The sequence below is a fragment of the Dermochelys coriacea genome, chromosome 19 (assembly GCF_009764565.3).
Source record: "Dermochelys coriacea isolate rDerCor1 chromosome 19, rDerCor1.pri.v4, whole genome shotgun sequence".
NCBI lineage: Eukaryota > Metazoa > Chordata > Testudines > Dermochelyidae > Dermochelys > Dermochelys coriacea.
In genome coordinates, this window is record NC_050086.2 from 13,015,511 (window position 1) to 13,030,090 (window position 14,580).

The 14,580-nt window shown below is 48.2% G+C and overlaps 1 protein-coding gene across 7 annotated transcripts in view; it reads right to left on the reverse strand.

Annotated features, from left to right (window-relative positions):
• The window catches only part of MECR (mitochondrial trans-2-enoyl-CoA reductase), a 32,229-nt gene extending 29,909 nt beyond the window's left edge, over positions 1-2,320 (reverse strand). For 5 of the 7 annotated variants that reach the window (XM_043506191.1, XM_043506195.1, XM_038377744.2 and 2 more), the window contains exon 1: positions 2,095-2,295. In XM_043506191.1, coding sequence (XP_043362126.1) covers positions 2,095-2,288 — 194 coding nt within the window. In that variant the 5' untranslated portion in view covers positions 2,289-2,295. Of the gene's footprint in view, positions 1-2,094 lie in introns of all 7 variants that reach the window. The other 2 variants (XM_043506192.1, XM_038377743.2) reach the window with 2 other exon arrangements.
• Between the last annotated feature and the right edge of the window lie 12,260 nt (positions 2,321-14,580).

Consider the following 14,580-nt stretch of genomic DNA (forward strand, 5'->3'; position numbering starts at 1 on the left):
CTAAAATCACGGCAATGGAAAGCTAGTAATGATTTCTCTCTTTTTTCTCCAGTTGGTTTACTTTAGGCATTTGGCAGCACTTTGTGTATGGTCTGTTTCATTTGTATAGCCCAGTGGTTTTTAATCTGTGTTCTGCTGACCCCTGGGAGTCCACACACTATGTCTAAGGGGTCTATAAAAGGCTGTTTTTAACATAGAACTGTGGTTTTCAACCTGTGGTCTGCGGACCCCTGGAGGTCTGCAGACTATGTCTAAGATTTCCAAAGGGATCCACATCTCCATTTGAAAATTTTTAGGGGTATGCAAATTAAAAAATGTTGAAAACCACTGGTATAGCCAATCTGTTTCACTACTGCTGACCCTTACAAACATAAATAGGAGAGCAAAAAAGCCCCATGTTACATTTCTTTAAAGAAACTTACAAAAAAGTTTCAGAAAAACTATACCAAGGGTACTCTATCAAAATCTGTAATTTTTTTCAATTTGGACCTAATAGCACGTCTTTACTTAATCCTGACAACATTGGAGGTGGTAACGTGTCTATTACAGAAAATACAGTAATAGTGTGAGTGATCAAGATCACCTGGCTATAGAAGTCAAGAGTTTCAACTTCCTCCTCAAGCCAGTGCACTCAACATCTCCCAGATTTCCAGAGGGGAACCGTGCCAAATGTCAGCCACAAGAGCAGCAGGCCAGATCCCAGTCTCAGTTACACTGGACTCATCCTGGAGAAATCAGTGAAGTCACTGGGGTTACCTCACATTCACAGCAGCATAAGTGAGATGGGTCTCTGGTCCTACTTTCCTACACAGGCTCCCCAGTACCACAGGCCTTTCCCATCTCTTAACACTGAGATCCAACCTACTCATCATTTGGATCAGGGGACAGGAAGGGATTTGAGGAACTAGCATGTGCACATCCTGGAAACTTCATGTTCCGGAGGAGGCTTGGTACAAAGCATTTGAAGTGGCCCTGGCACCATCACACCCCAGCTGGGAGTGCAACAGGGGCAGCCATGGCATTAATCAGCAGGTCTCCTACTGCACCCTCTTCTGCCAGGGCAATGGGGCCATGCAGCGGGGCACTGGTGCTCAATGAGGACCCTTCCTCCTAAGCCCCCCCCCCACACACTCTACAGGGGAAACACAGGAGACCAGCCCATACTGCCAAACCCGCCGTTCTGCTAAATATCCCCCCAGCCCAGGATCTCCCCCTACCCACCCGCCTGTCTTCCCACACACCTCCTCCAGCCCTGCTCTACTCCTGCCCCCCAGCCTCAGACCCCCCTACCCGCCCCCCACCTCCCTTCTCCAGCCCTGCCCCCCAGCCTGAGAGTCCCCCTCTACACCCTACCCACCCCCCTGCACATCTCCTCCGGCCCTGCTGTACCCCTGCCCCCCAGCATAGGACCCCCATAACTGCCCCCCACCTCCCTCCTCCAGCCCTGCCCCCCAGCCTGAGAGTCCCCCTCTACACCCTACCCGCCCCCCTGCACATCTCCTCCGGCCCTGCTGTACCCCTGCCCCCCAGCATAGGACCCCCGTAACTGCCCCCCACCTCCCTCCTCCAGCCCTGCCCCCCAGCCTGAGAGTCCCCCTCTACACCCTACCCGCCCCCCTGCACATCTCCTCCGGCCCTGCTGTACCCCTGCCCCCCAGCATAGGACCCCCATAACTGCCCCCCACCTCCCTCCTCCAGCCCTGCCCCCCAGCCTGAGAGTCCCCCTCTACACCCTACCCGCCCCCCTGCACATCTCCTCCGGCCCTGCTGTACCCCTGCCCCCCAGCATAGGACCCCCGTAACTGCCCCCCACCTCCCTCCTCCAGCCCTGCCCCCCAGCCTGAGAGTCCCCCTCTACACCCTACCCGCCCCCCTGCACATCTCCTCCGGCCCTGCTGTACCCCTGCCCCCCAGCATAGGACCCCCATAACTGCCCCCCACCTCCCTCCTCCAGCCCTGCCCCCCAGCCTGAGAGTCCCCCTCTACACCCTACCTGCCCGTCTCCTCCGGCCCTGCCCCCCAGCCTAGGATCCCTCTCTGCCCCCTGTCCGCCCACCTCCAGCCCCGCCCCCCAACCCGGGAGCTCCCCCTTACTGTAGAACCCGAGCCGGCTCCCCGTGCTGCGCATAGACCAGCGCCTGGGAGCGGGCCGGGGCGGCCGCCACAGCTGCCCGGGGGCGCAGGAAGGTGCCCAGGAGGGGCCGGGCCCCGCAGACCATCCCCAGCCCCTCCGCCAGCCGCATCCCGCAGCCGCTGGGACACCAGCGAGGCCAGGCGGCCACTGCCATGCGCGTCACTGCGGGGAGCCCCGCCCACGGCCCAGGAGACCCCGCCCCTCGCTCCAGCTAGCCCCGCCCACGGCCCAGGAGACCCCGCCCCTCGCTCCAGCTAGCCCCGCCCACTGCTCGGGAGTCCCCCCCACCCCTCGCCCCGTTTAGTCCCGCCCACTGCGTGGGAGACCCCGCCCCTCCCCCCATGGAAAGTCCCTGAGTGATTCGGTTCTTGGTGCTGCCAGGGCCCCCTCCCTTCTCAAGGGGACCTGAAATGGGGACTTCCCCCAGCCCTGCTGAGAGGGGATGTTGCCTCCAGGGTGCAGGGCCCAGGCTGGGAATTGTGGGGCACCTAAGGGTGTGGATGGGCAGAAAGCAGAGATTCCCTGGGGCTAAAACCTAAGAGAGCAGCCCCCAACCCCAGTGGGGTGCAAGGCTGTGCCCCTCCAGGCACTGTAAGTTAAGCACACACTGTTTGGTGCAAAGAATCTCTGAGCCTTCCTGACAGCTCCCCTGTAAGCTCTGAAATGGGATTGCTCTGGGCTGCTTTCCTGTTTTTTCTCCCCTGTACTAAAAGCCTGGAGGAAGGGAAATGCTGTGTTGCACCATCATCTCCTGTTCCTACTTTTCTGTGTAGGGATGATTGCTGCAATTACTTACTATTGAGTCTAGTGCTGGCAATTGCATGTAGCACAGCCAATATTACCAACCCCAAATGTTCAAAAATGAGGAGTCCAGACCTAAAGAAAAATTCATTGTTTTAAAATAAATAAATATTGGGTTCTCTTTACCGGCCCTTCTGGTTTTTCAGCCTTTTGGGAGATTGTCATGCAATAACATGATTCCAGCAGCTGGGGATGTAAGAAAGACATTAAAATCATGGGACTGTTTATATTAAGGACATTTGCAAAGGTTTTGCTACACCACTGGAAATTCCCCCTCTCCTCCACAATATAAATATGCTGAACTGGTGCAATTTATTTTGGTAAATTACCTTGCCACATCAGTATAAACTCCACTAATTCAAATTATCTAGTTACATTGGCATAGCTATGCTAGTGCAAATTTCCTAGTGTAGACAGGCCTGTAGTTTCCTTGGTTTCAGTGGGATAACTCATGATGCTAAGCACTAGTAAGTTTTGGTAGGACTGGGTTCTGAAGAGTAACTTTATGGCCTCAGTTTTGCACATGCTGACCACTCATAGGTCCCACTAAAGTCAGTGGAAGTTGTCTGTGTTCAGCAACTTTGAAATCAGGCCAATCCTGCCATCCTCATTCATACACACTAGTTGAAATCAATGGGAATTTTGCCTGAGCAAGGACTGCAGGATTAGCCTTGGATTTGCAGTGCGGATGAGCTATTGTTGCTGTTGAAATCTTTAATTGATTAATTTCCTGGCTTATTTAATAAATGAAACATCAATGCGCTTCTTTGCATTAATATAAGTACATCAACACAAGCCATTTTCATGTTCCTAAATCTATTTCATGTAGCAGCAAAACTTTCTTAGGGCCAGATCCCGAGAGGCAACGATAATGATAAGACATCAATAACTTCCAGAGCTGAGGGCGCTCAGTACCACACTGAATTTGGCTCTTAACAAGGAAAAACTAGGTTTGCTGCTAACAAGTGTGGCTTGTATGTAGGAAATGCTGCATACGAATGTTAATCAGATGCTTATTTAAAACAATAGATGCTTGACACAAGTGCAATAAGAAGTGCTAACAGTAATTTAATTCAGCGTTTTACATAAATCTCTCTAGGGAAAGATCTCATTTACTCTTATAACTATAAGCAATTATATAGGAGGAAAAAAACCAAAAAGAATAAAACAAAACAACCCACAGGGACACTAGAATGTCTTATTTACAGATCAGCTTGTCACAACAGAACAAATAGCATTTTTAAAAATAATGTCTTATTTCATGTATAGATTTGGCTTCCAGACTAAACTGTAGAAACAAGTCAGTAAATCATCAGCCTTCTCCCTCCTCCTTCTCTCAGATCAGGCTGCAAGTAAATAAGGCAAACTGCAGGCAAAATAATTTGGCGTAGACTGTAAGACCTGGGGAGCTCAGCAGGGAATACAAGGTGACCATTTTTGCTGTTGCAGCACCTCTGGGATAGTGTAAACATTTCCTGCCTGGCAGAATACTGGAGAGGAAATGAAAAAGGAGCTGAGGAAATGAAGGAGGATTTCTTGGCACTATCCAATTAAAAAATGAAAAAGCCAGGAAAGATCTGGAGCATGGCTGCTCCGGACTTTGAAAAAGTATGATCCCCCAGTAAAACATTGGCTGGAAAGGTAGCAGATCAATTACCTCGACAAGCCAAGTCTCCCAATGGTCAATTTCCCTTTGAGACTTTTCTGATTGCTCTCAATTCTGTTCCTCCAAGCTCTGGGTTTTCAGGCAACCATGTCAGCTCATTTGTACCAGCCAGAAACCTCCTTATGCCCTTTCCAGGCCAATAGCTTTCTTGGCTTTGTTCCTCTCCCCAGTTGTCCCCGACCCGCTTCCCTGAAAACAAGACCCCCCTGCAACTTGTTACCCCTTTGTCCTGGTCCATTTCTGTGCATCCAACAACATCCTTGCTTAATGCTGAATTCAGAGTCCACCTTCTAGAGATTCCAGTGTGTAGTTGCTATTTGCCTGTTATTCATTTGCGTGCATTCCAATCCCAGAGCCCACCAGGTTACACAAACTGATTTCAGAGTAGCAGCCTTGGTAGTCTGTATTCACAAAAAGAAAAGGAGTACTTGTGGCACCGTAGAGACTAACAAATTTATTTGAGCATAAGCTTTTGTGAGCTTCAGATCACTTCATTGGATGCGAGCTGCTCAAGATGCATAGTGGGTTAAAATCCACATCAACTGAATGGGAAGCACCCCAGCAACTATTGGGAGAGCAGATCATTGGACTCAAAAATCAGTCAGTTTCCTTGGGCAAACTTCTCTTTAGTGGGAGTTTTGTCTGAGTATAAACTAATTAGAAACTGAATAAGACCTCCAGTTTTGGGCCTAGTGGGATTGCAAAGAACCAGTCAATTATCAGCAAATCTGGCCAGACCTGAAGTACCAGCACTGGTCTGTATACCAGTGTTTGATACCACCAGCTGCGTGGGAGGAAGGGGTGTCTGGTGGTTAGAGCACAGGTGATCTGGGTTCTGCTCTGTTACTAATTTATGGTGTGACCTTAGCCAAGTCATCTCCCCTTTCTGGGCCACAGTTTCCCTAGCTGTAAAATTGGTGTAATAAGATTTACCTGCCTCACAGGAGTGTTATGTGGTTTACTTCATGTTTGTAAAGTGTGTTGGGATCCTCAGCTAGAAGATACGAGAGAAGAGCTGAGTATTTTTGTTAAAAAGGGAGGGAACATCTTAAAATTGATAGCAAGGCTTAAGAAATACCATCCAAATAAAAGATTTTGCCTGGTTCCCACGATGGATGGGGCTGCGTGGAATCAAATTACTGCAGGGGCAGAGATCAGCTATTTTAGAGGTGCCCTAGGAATGATCTCCTACTGTGCCATTGCAGGGGTTTGGATGAAAAATTGGTGCAATGAGGTGCATAGACACATGAGAGAAGCAAAGTGTTTTTCTTTATATCTTTGATGGCACTGGATTCTGAAATGTGAGCTAGCTTTCGGAAGATACTACCCATCTATGGGCTATAGAGGGGCCTGTGTGCTTTGATGGACAAAATAAAAGGTAGGGACAGTTTCCTAATCAATTAAAGTAAGTAACCCCATCCTCACCCCCAAACCAGGTGATGACAGGAGGATATGTGGATGCATTTCTTCTCTTCTTTCCCAGTTTCCTTCTCGCCATGGCCACTGAGCAGCTGTGTGACCTTGGCCAAGTCACTTTCAGTCTCCGTTTCCCCTCCCACCCTTTGCTTGTCTTAGCTCTTTAAATTGCACCCTGTTTGGGGCAGCGGCTATCTCTGACTGTGGGTTTGATCAGCACCTAGTACAACGGGGGGCCCTGACCTCTGTTGCAACCCCTCATTATAATATTAAATGGCAGTTTGGAGTGGGCTTGTGATAGAACATCTGTTCACTAGGAGCAAGGGCCACCAACTCCTATCACCTAGGCCATTTCGCAGCAGATGGTAACAGCTTTCAATTACTTCTGACTGGTGCCGGCTTCAAACTGATAAAGCAGTGTAAGCCAGTGGGCCAGCTTGCCAGCCAGTGCATCAAAATACTCAGTGCCCTTATGATTCCAGACCCTTTTCTTTAGGGCTCGACTTTTATTTCTCCCAAATAAGACAGTTTAACATAAATTCCACCTACAATCCAAATCCTTTCCCTTGCCCCAGAGTCTCCTGCAGGAACCTATCTACTTCCTGCAGGTCTCACTCTCCAGTCCCCTGCCTGGGAGGTAAGGCAAGTTCCTCTACTCCCTTCTGCTGGAGCTGTCCCCCAATAGACTGGCTCCCAGCAGGACTGCACTCAGGCCCCCAGCCTAGGAACCAAGGAGAACCTCCCTGCACTCAGCCTGCCCTTTATATCCCAGCAGGCTTGGCTCTGAGTCCCAGTCTTCTACCACGTGACCCTGGCACTTCCTTCACCTGGGAAGGTGAGCTGAGCCTGGCACAGGGTACAACTGAACCCCAAACCCTTTAAAGGTTAGCTCACTCTGCGAACCAACGTGAGACCCTCCCTATCCCAAACCTCCATCCCTGCAGCATCTGCTTTCCCAGAGTGTTATCTTCTCTTTTTACAGTTCTGTGGTGACCTAGAATCCTATTTTCGACGTCTCAGACTCAAGGAATATTTCCAACACACCTCTGACCAACATATTAACCCACAGAGACCTTCCTGCCAACACTACAAAAAGAAGGATTCTGGGTGGACTCCTCCTGAAGGTCGAAACAGCAACCTGGATTTCTACATAGACTGCTTCCGCCGACGTGCACGAGCTGAAATTGTGGAAAAGCAGCATCGCTTACCCCATAACCTCAGCCATGCAGAACACAGTGCCATCCACAGCCTCAGAAACAACTCTGACATCATAATCAAAAAGGCTGACAAAGGAGGTGCTGTCGTCATCATGAATAGGTTGGAGTATGAACAAGAGGCTACTAGGCAGCTCTCCAACACCACTTTCTACAAGCCATTACCCTCTGATCCCACTGAGAGTTACCAAAAGAAACTACAGCATTTGCTCAAGAAACTCCCTGAAAAAGCACAAGAACAAATCCACACAGACACACCCCTGGAGCCCCGACCTGGGGTATTCTATCTGCTACCCAAGATCCATAAACCTGGAAATCCTGGACGCCCCATCATCTCAGGCATTGGCACCCTGACAGCAGGATTGTCTGGCTATGTAGACTCCCTCCTCAGGCCCTTCGTTACCAGCACTCCCAGCTATCTTCGAGACACCACCGATTTCCTGAGGAAACTACAGTCCATTGGTGATCTTCCTAAAAACACCATCCTAGCCACTATGGATGTAGAAGCCTCTGCACCAACATTCCACACAAAGATGGACTACAAGCCGTCAGGAACAGTATCCCCGATACTGTCACGGCTAACCTGGTGGCAGAACTTTGTGACTTTGTCCTGACCCATAACTATTTCACATTTGGTGACAATGTATACCTTCAAATCAGTGGCACTGCGATGAGTACCCGCATGGCCCCACAGTATGCCAACATTTTTATGGCTGACTTAGAACAACGCTTCCTCAGCTCTCGTCCCCTAATGCCCCTACTCTACTTGCGCTACATTGATGACATCTTCATCATCTGGACCCATGGAAAAGAAGCTCTTGAGGAATTCCACCATGATTTCAACAATTTCCATCCCACCATCAACCTCAGCCTTGACCAGTCCACACAAGAGATCCACTTCCTGGACACTACGGTGCTAATAAGCGATGGTCACATAAACACCACCCTATATCGGAAACCTACTGACCGCTATTCCTACCTACATGCCTCTAGCTTTCATCCAGATCATACCACTCGATCCATTGTCTACAGCCAAGCGCTACGATATAACCGCATTTGCTCCAACCCCTCAGACAGAGACAAACACCTACAAGATCTCTATCATGCATTCCTACAACTACAATACCCACCTGCTGAAGTGAAGAAACAGATTGACAGAGCCAGAAGAGTACCCAGAAGTCACCTACTACAGGACAGGCCCAACAAAGAAAACAACAGAACGCCACTAGCCATCACCTTCAGCCCCCAACTAAAACCTCTCCAACGCATCATCAAGGATCTACAACCTATCCTGAAGGACGAGCCATCACTCTCTCAGATCTTGGGAGACAGACCAGTCCTTGCTTACAGACAGCCCCCCAATCTGAAGCAAATACTCACCAGCAACCACACACCACACAACAGAACCACTAACCCAGGAACCTATCCTTGCAACAAAGCCCGTTGCCAACTCTGTCCACATATCTATTCAGGGGATACCATCATAGGGCCTAATCACATCAGCCATACTATCAGAGGCTCGTTCATCTGCACATCTACCAATGTGATATATGCCATCATGTGCCAGCAATGCCCCTCTGCCATGTACATTGGCCAAACTGGACAGTCTCTACGTAAAAGAATGAATGGACACAAATCAGACGTCAAGAATTATAACATTCAAAAACCAGTTGGAGAACACTTCAATCTCTCTGGTCACTCGATCACAGACCTAAGAGTGGCTATCCTTCAACAAAAAAGCTTCAAAAACAGACTCCAAGGAGAGACTGCTGAATTGGAATTAATTTGCAAACTGGATACAATTAACTTAGGCTTGAATAGAGACTGGGAATGGATGAGTCATTACACAAAGTAAAACTATTTCCCCATGGTATTTCTCCCTCCCACCCCAACCCCCACTGTTCCTCTGATATTCTTGTTAACTGCTGGAATTAGCCTACCTGCTTGTCACCATGAAAGGTTTTCCTCCTTTCCCCCCCCTGCTGTTGGTGATGGCTTATCTTAAGTGATCACTCTCCTTACAGTGTGTATGATAAACCCATTGTTTCATGTTCTCTGTGTGTGTGTATATAAATCTCTCCTCTGTTTTTTCCACCAAATGCATCCGATGAAGTGAGCTGTAGCTCACGAAAGCTTATGCTCTAATAAATTTGTTAGTCTCTAAGGTGCCACAAGTACTCCTTTTCTTTTTGCGAATACAGACTAACACGGCTGCTACTCTGAAACCTTTGATATTATTGTTATTGCTGAAATGATCTTATTTGAATTGACTTAAAATACAATGAAAGAGAAAGCACTTAGCTGCTAAGCGATATCATTACCACCAGCCTTTTCAAACCCCTCCGACTGCTTTTGATTTAGGAGATGATTTGCCCAGACTATACTACAGCCTTTTCAATTTAGTGCTTTTCTTTTACTATGCCAGTTTGTTTCCTTAGTGGCAGTTAGTTTTGTGGGAGCAGGTCATCCCACTGGCCCTGCCTGTGCCAGGCACCCCCTGTAGAAAGTTCAATGAAGGGGGCTGCTAGCAGTAGACTCCCCCTTGGAACTACCTCTGGAGGAGTGGGGTGGGGGATGCTGTTTCTTTCCTGAGTAGCCAGCAAATAGATGGGCCCACTCTGAGCCAATGCCCCCAGTCTGAACGCATGTCTCATTCTGGGGAGGTTTGGGCTTCCTTATGGCCCAAATCAAACTCCAGATCAAAACCACCCTGAACATTTTTGTGGCCAAAATGTGGTTCCAAACTGGGAGAACTCTGGCTCATTTCTATAAGGAACATGCTGATGCCAGTGTGCAGTTTCAGGGTCCAGTCCTGCGTCCATGGGGAGTTTGGCCAGTGACATGAATGGCAAAGGCATCAGGCCCCTCGTGGGGTAGGAGAGAGAATAAAACAATTGCAAAGGTCTAACCAGCCAGATCTTCATCCACAGCTGTGGTTTTGTGCCAGCCCAGCTAGGTTCATCCAGCTCCATTGTCCGGGAGGGAGTAGCTGATCCTAAACAATAGAAAGGCAAGAGCAATAAGACACGGATTTTAAATCCTGCCACTGAGTTCTTCACTGCAGTGTGCCAGGATGGATGATAATAATAACTGTGATGGGTCTGCAAAGCAGTGGGCTACAGCTCCCATCAGCTGCTTCCCCACTGCACTTCCCTGGTCAGGCAAGGTCCTGAGCCAGAAGGTGGCCAGGCTCTGAGAGTGGGAGCCACATGGCAACAGGGAATCCCCTGGAGCTGTGGCCAGAGCCACATGTGGAACAGGCTGTGAGTGCTGGACATCAAAGCTGGGTGCAGGTGTAACTGTCCCCTCTAGTGGCACCAAGACCACTTAGTGAGCAACTAATGAGTCTGACATGCAGCCTTAGCTAACAGCCAGTTGACTTTTAGCTCATGCAGTAGAGGCTCAGTAAGCTCCAGAGGTCCCAGGTTCGATCCGACCTGCTGACGACCAGGGTCTGTGGGCATTACACAGGTCTGTGTATGCCTTATGGGGGAGCAGTAACAGCTGGGCAGGGGGCCAGCGCAAAGGGGCTCCAATGAGAGACACTGACTGAGCCTGGCTGGGAAACCCCCAAATGCTTTACTTTGCTTGCTGGAGATGGGACTGGAGAGGGTAGCCCACATACTGGGCCTGAAGAGTCCTGACCCCAACGGGGTTGCCCCAGAGATCCAAACTGGAAACACTGCTGCTTACTTTGAACTGTAACTGTTAAGCCTCTGTGTATCTAGGATATTTGCAACTTTCCCTTTCTGGCCAACTCTAGTAAAAACCTTTCCCTTGGCTGTGTCTGAGCGGTTATTGGGATCCACCAGCGCTGGTGCCTACAAGGTCTAGCTGCTGAAGTACCTACAGTGCTTGCCTCTGAGATGCAGGGCATGTTACTGGCACCCTAGGGGGTGTGGGGTGCAGAGCCACCACAATAATGATACAATGAATAATGTCTTACATGCATTTAATCTCACTCAAGCTCACACTGAAAGGCCTCCCACCCCAGTTCATCCAGCTGCAAAATAGGTACCTGATCCTTTGGGTTAAGGCAGTCATAGGGAATTGGACATGATGCTGGATTGTGAAACTAATGTGCTTTAACCATGTCAGCCCAATGAGCTCAGGGCACGTCTACACTTAAAGCACTGCTGTATTGCTTTAATGAAGATGCTCTACGCCGATGGGATAGAGCTCTATCCCATCAGCATAGTTAATCCACCTCCCTGAGAGATGGTAGCTATATCAGCAGGAGAAGCTCTCCCGCCGACATAGCACTATCTGCATGGGGGCTTAGGTTGGTATAATTATATCACTCAAGGGTATGGATTTTTCACACCCCAGAGCGATGTAGTTATACTGATCTAGGTCTGTACTGTAGACCTGGCCTCAGGGGAACTTTGATTTCATTCCAAAGGATGCCAAGGCACTTTCCACACTCTAGATACAGGAATCATTATAACCATCACTGCCCTGCAGCCACCTCTGGGGTGGAACAGAGGCAGCTGGGTAGACAACAGGCATAGAGAGAGAGGACAGGGAATGCTGGTTAATTAGGAAACACAGAGCCGAGTAACTTGTGCTGAAGAGAGCCAAGAGCAGACTGCTTGGGAGAATCATATGATTAAACATTCTCTTGTTTTGCGTTCTGCAGTAGCTTGGATGAAGCTTGGCAAAACTCTTATTGACTCTACCGGGGCCAGGATTTCACCTTGAGTATTTACCACGTTATGATCCTTAGGCTGATGAGATGAGTTTCAGCCAAAGTGGTGTTTTATTAAATACTTGAGACCCATGTCTCCTCTTACATCAATTTCTTATCTGTGTAACTCTGCTGACATCATGGAGTTTGTCCTGATTTACACCAGAATCAGGAGCCGGATGAGGGGAAACTCCAAGTCTGAATCTAGAGCCTTATAGATTTAGAACCTCATGGATCCTTTATTTTTATTAAGACCCACGTCTTTGAAACCCAGCTAGAATATAGCTATCTTTGCTTAAATGGTTGTCTGGTGTGCATGTGTGTCTGGAGAGAGGATCTGTGTGCATGCATGTATATGCACCATGTGTGAACATACGTGTCTGCGGGTCAGCGTCACAAGGACATGCAGACACAGCAAGAAAAGGATTATTACCCAGCGGATCCATAAAATGGGCTGTGGCCACCTAGGGGGAAAGAGGAGATGGGCTCCCTCAGGTTGCAGGACAGCAAAGTTTCCTTGTATCCTATGGCACATAACTAAGGCGGTAAGGAAATCATGAGCCAGGATTTTGTTGTGGAAACTGCAACTTTAACCCACACAGCAACTTTTTAAAGTTACTGCAAATCTGAGTGGCGCTATGAACCCTGTGCCAGGTTGCCATGCCACTCACTCACCGGGCTGCTATGCCACCCACTCAAATTTGGCCTGGTCACCTCTGCATCAGGACAGAGGGGCAGCTGGGCCAACCTTGAGGGAGTGGCACTGTGACCAGGCACCCTCAAATTTGGCCCAGCACCAAAACTATAATTGTGACAAATGGTGGCCACAACTTTTGAACCAAAAAAATCACAAATGGTCTTGCACATGTCAGGGCTGGTCTAGGTTTCCTTGGTCCTGCCTCAGCGCAGGAGGCTGGACTCAATAACCTCTCTAGCTCCCTTCCAGCCCGACATGTCAGTGATTCTATAGCCACTTTTCTCATTGTAAATATGTTACAACTCATTAGTCGCATGCTTGTCAGACTGAAAAGTAGGTGACAAAAGTTACCCTAAAGCAGTGGCAGCGTTGACAGAACTTCTGCTAGAGAATCAGAATGATAATCCAGGAGCAAAATTTGCCAGACAAGTGTTTTGGCTAAATGCTTCCTGTCATAAATATAAAGAGAAGGGTAAACACCTTTAAAGTCCCTCCTGGCCAGAGGAAAAACCCTTTCACCTGTAAAGGGTTAAGAAGCTAGGATAACCTCGCTGGCACCTAACCAAAATGACCAATGAGGAGACAATATACCTTCAAAGCTGGAGGGGGGGAGAAACAAAGGTTCTCTCTGTCTGTGTGATGCTTTTGCCAGGAACAGAAAAGGAATGGGATCTTAGAATTTAGTAAGTAATCTAGCTAGATATGCGTTAGATTCTGTTTTGTTTAAATGGCTGATAAAATAAGTTGTGCTGAATGGAATGTATATTCCTGTTTTTGTGTCTTTTTGTAACTTAAGGTTTTGCCTAGAGGGATTCTCTATGTTTTGAGTCTGATTACCCTGTAAGGTATTTACCATCCTGACTTTACAGAGGTGATTCTTTTACTTTTTTTCTTCAATTAAAATTCTTCTTTTAAGAACCTGATTGCTTTTTCCTTGTTCTTAAGATCCAAGAGTTTGGGTCTGTGTTCACCTATGCAAATTGGTGAGGATTTTTACCAAGCCTTCCCCAGGAAAGGGGGTGTAGGGTTTGGGGAGGATTTTTTGGGGAAAGACATTTCCAAGTGGGCTCTTTCCCTCTTATATATTTGTTAGACGCTTGGTGGTGGCAGCAATAAAGTCCAAGGGCAAAAGGTAAAATAGTTTGTACCTTGGGGAAGTTTTAACCTAAGCTGGTAAAAATAAGCTTAGGGGGATTTCATACAGGTCTGTACCCTAGAGTTCAGAGTGGGGAAGGAACCTTGACACTTCCTTTGCACTGTTATGCTGTCTCCAGAATTTCATGTCTGCAGGTTTCCAGCTGAGTGGGTTGGGTTTGAAGTACCAAACTGCATTGAAAACCCACCTTGATTCCAAACCACAGGTCAGAGAAACAACCTGCTTAGTATGTTAAGTATATAAAAGTAAAGATAGATTTGGAGAGCTGTATATTAGCATCCTAAAGGTTAGTTAAACAATTTCAGTTGTGAATCCAGTTCCCTCCACTTCTGTTCAGCATGCAACAGGAACACAACATCTTTGCTCTGTGCAGTCCCAGCCTGCTTGTCTCCCCACCATCCCGCTGAATGTGGCTCTGAGATCTCACACTTCATTCCCTCTGCTTGCAGGAGATAAGTTCTGTGCTTGCTCAGCTACTGCACGTTTCTCTTGACCTGAGCCCCAAGGAAAGTTTGGTGGCACTTGGAAGCCCTGTGAAGAGCCTGTATTTTGAGGTTTCTTTTTGCAGGGTATGAATTTTGTTTGTGAGCTTATTAGGCTGGGCACATTACAGGTATACACAGAAAGTGTGTGTATTAACGATGAGTCCAATGCAAAACACTCCCAACTTTGAGGGAGTTTGATATCTGAACCCAGATCTGGGCCCTAATTCCAGAAATGACCCCCATTGTTCCAGAGGGCTGAATTAAAACCCTGGATTCAAACACCCTAAACTTTGAGGTGTTTGTAATCTGGACCCAAATTTTGTG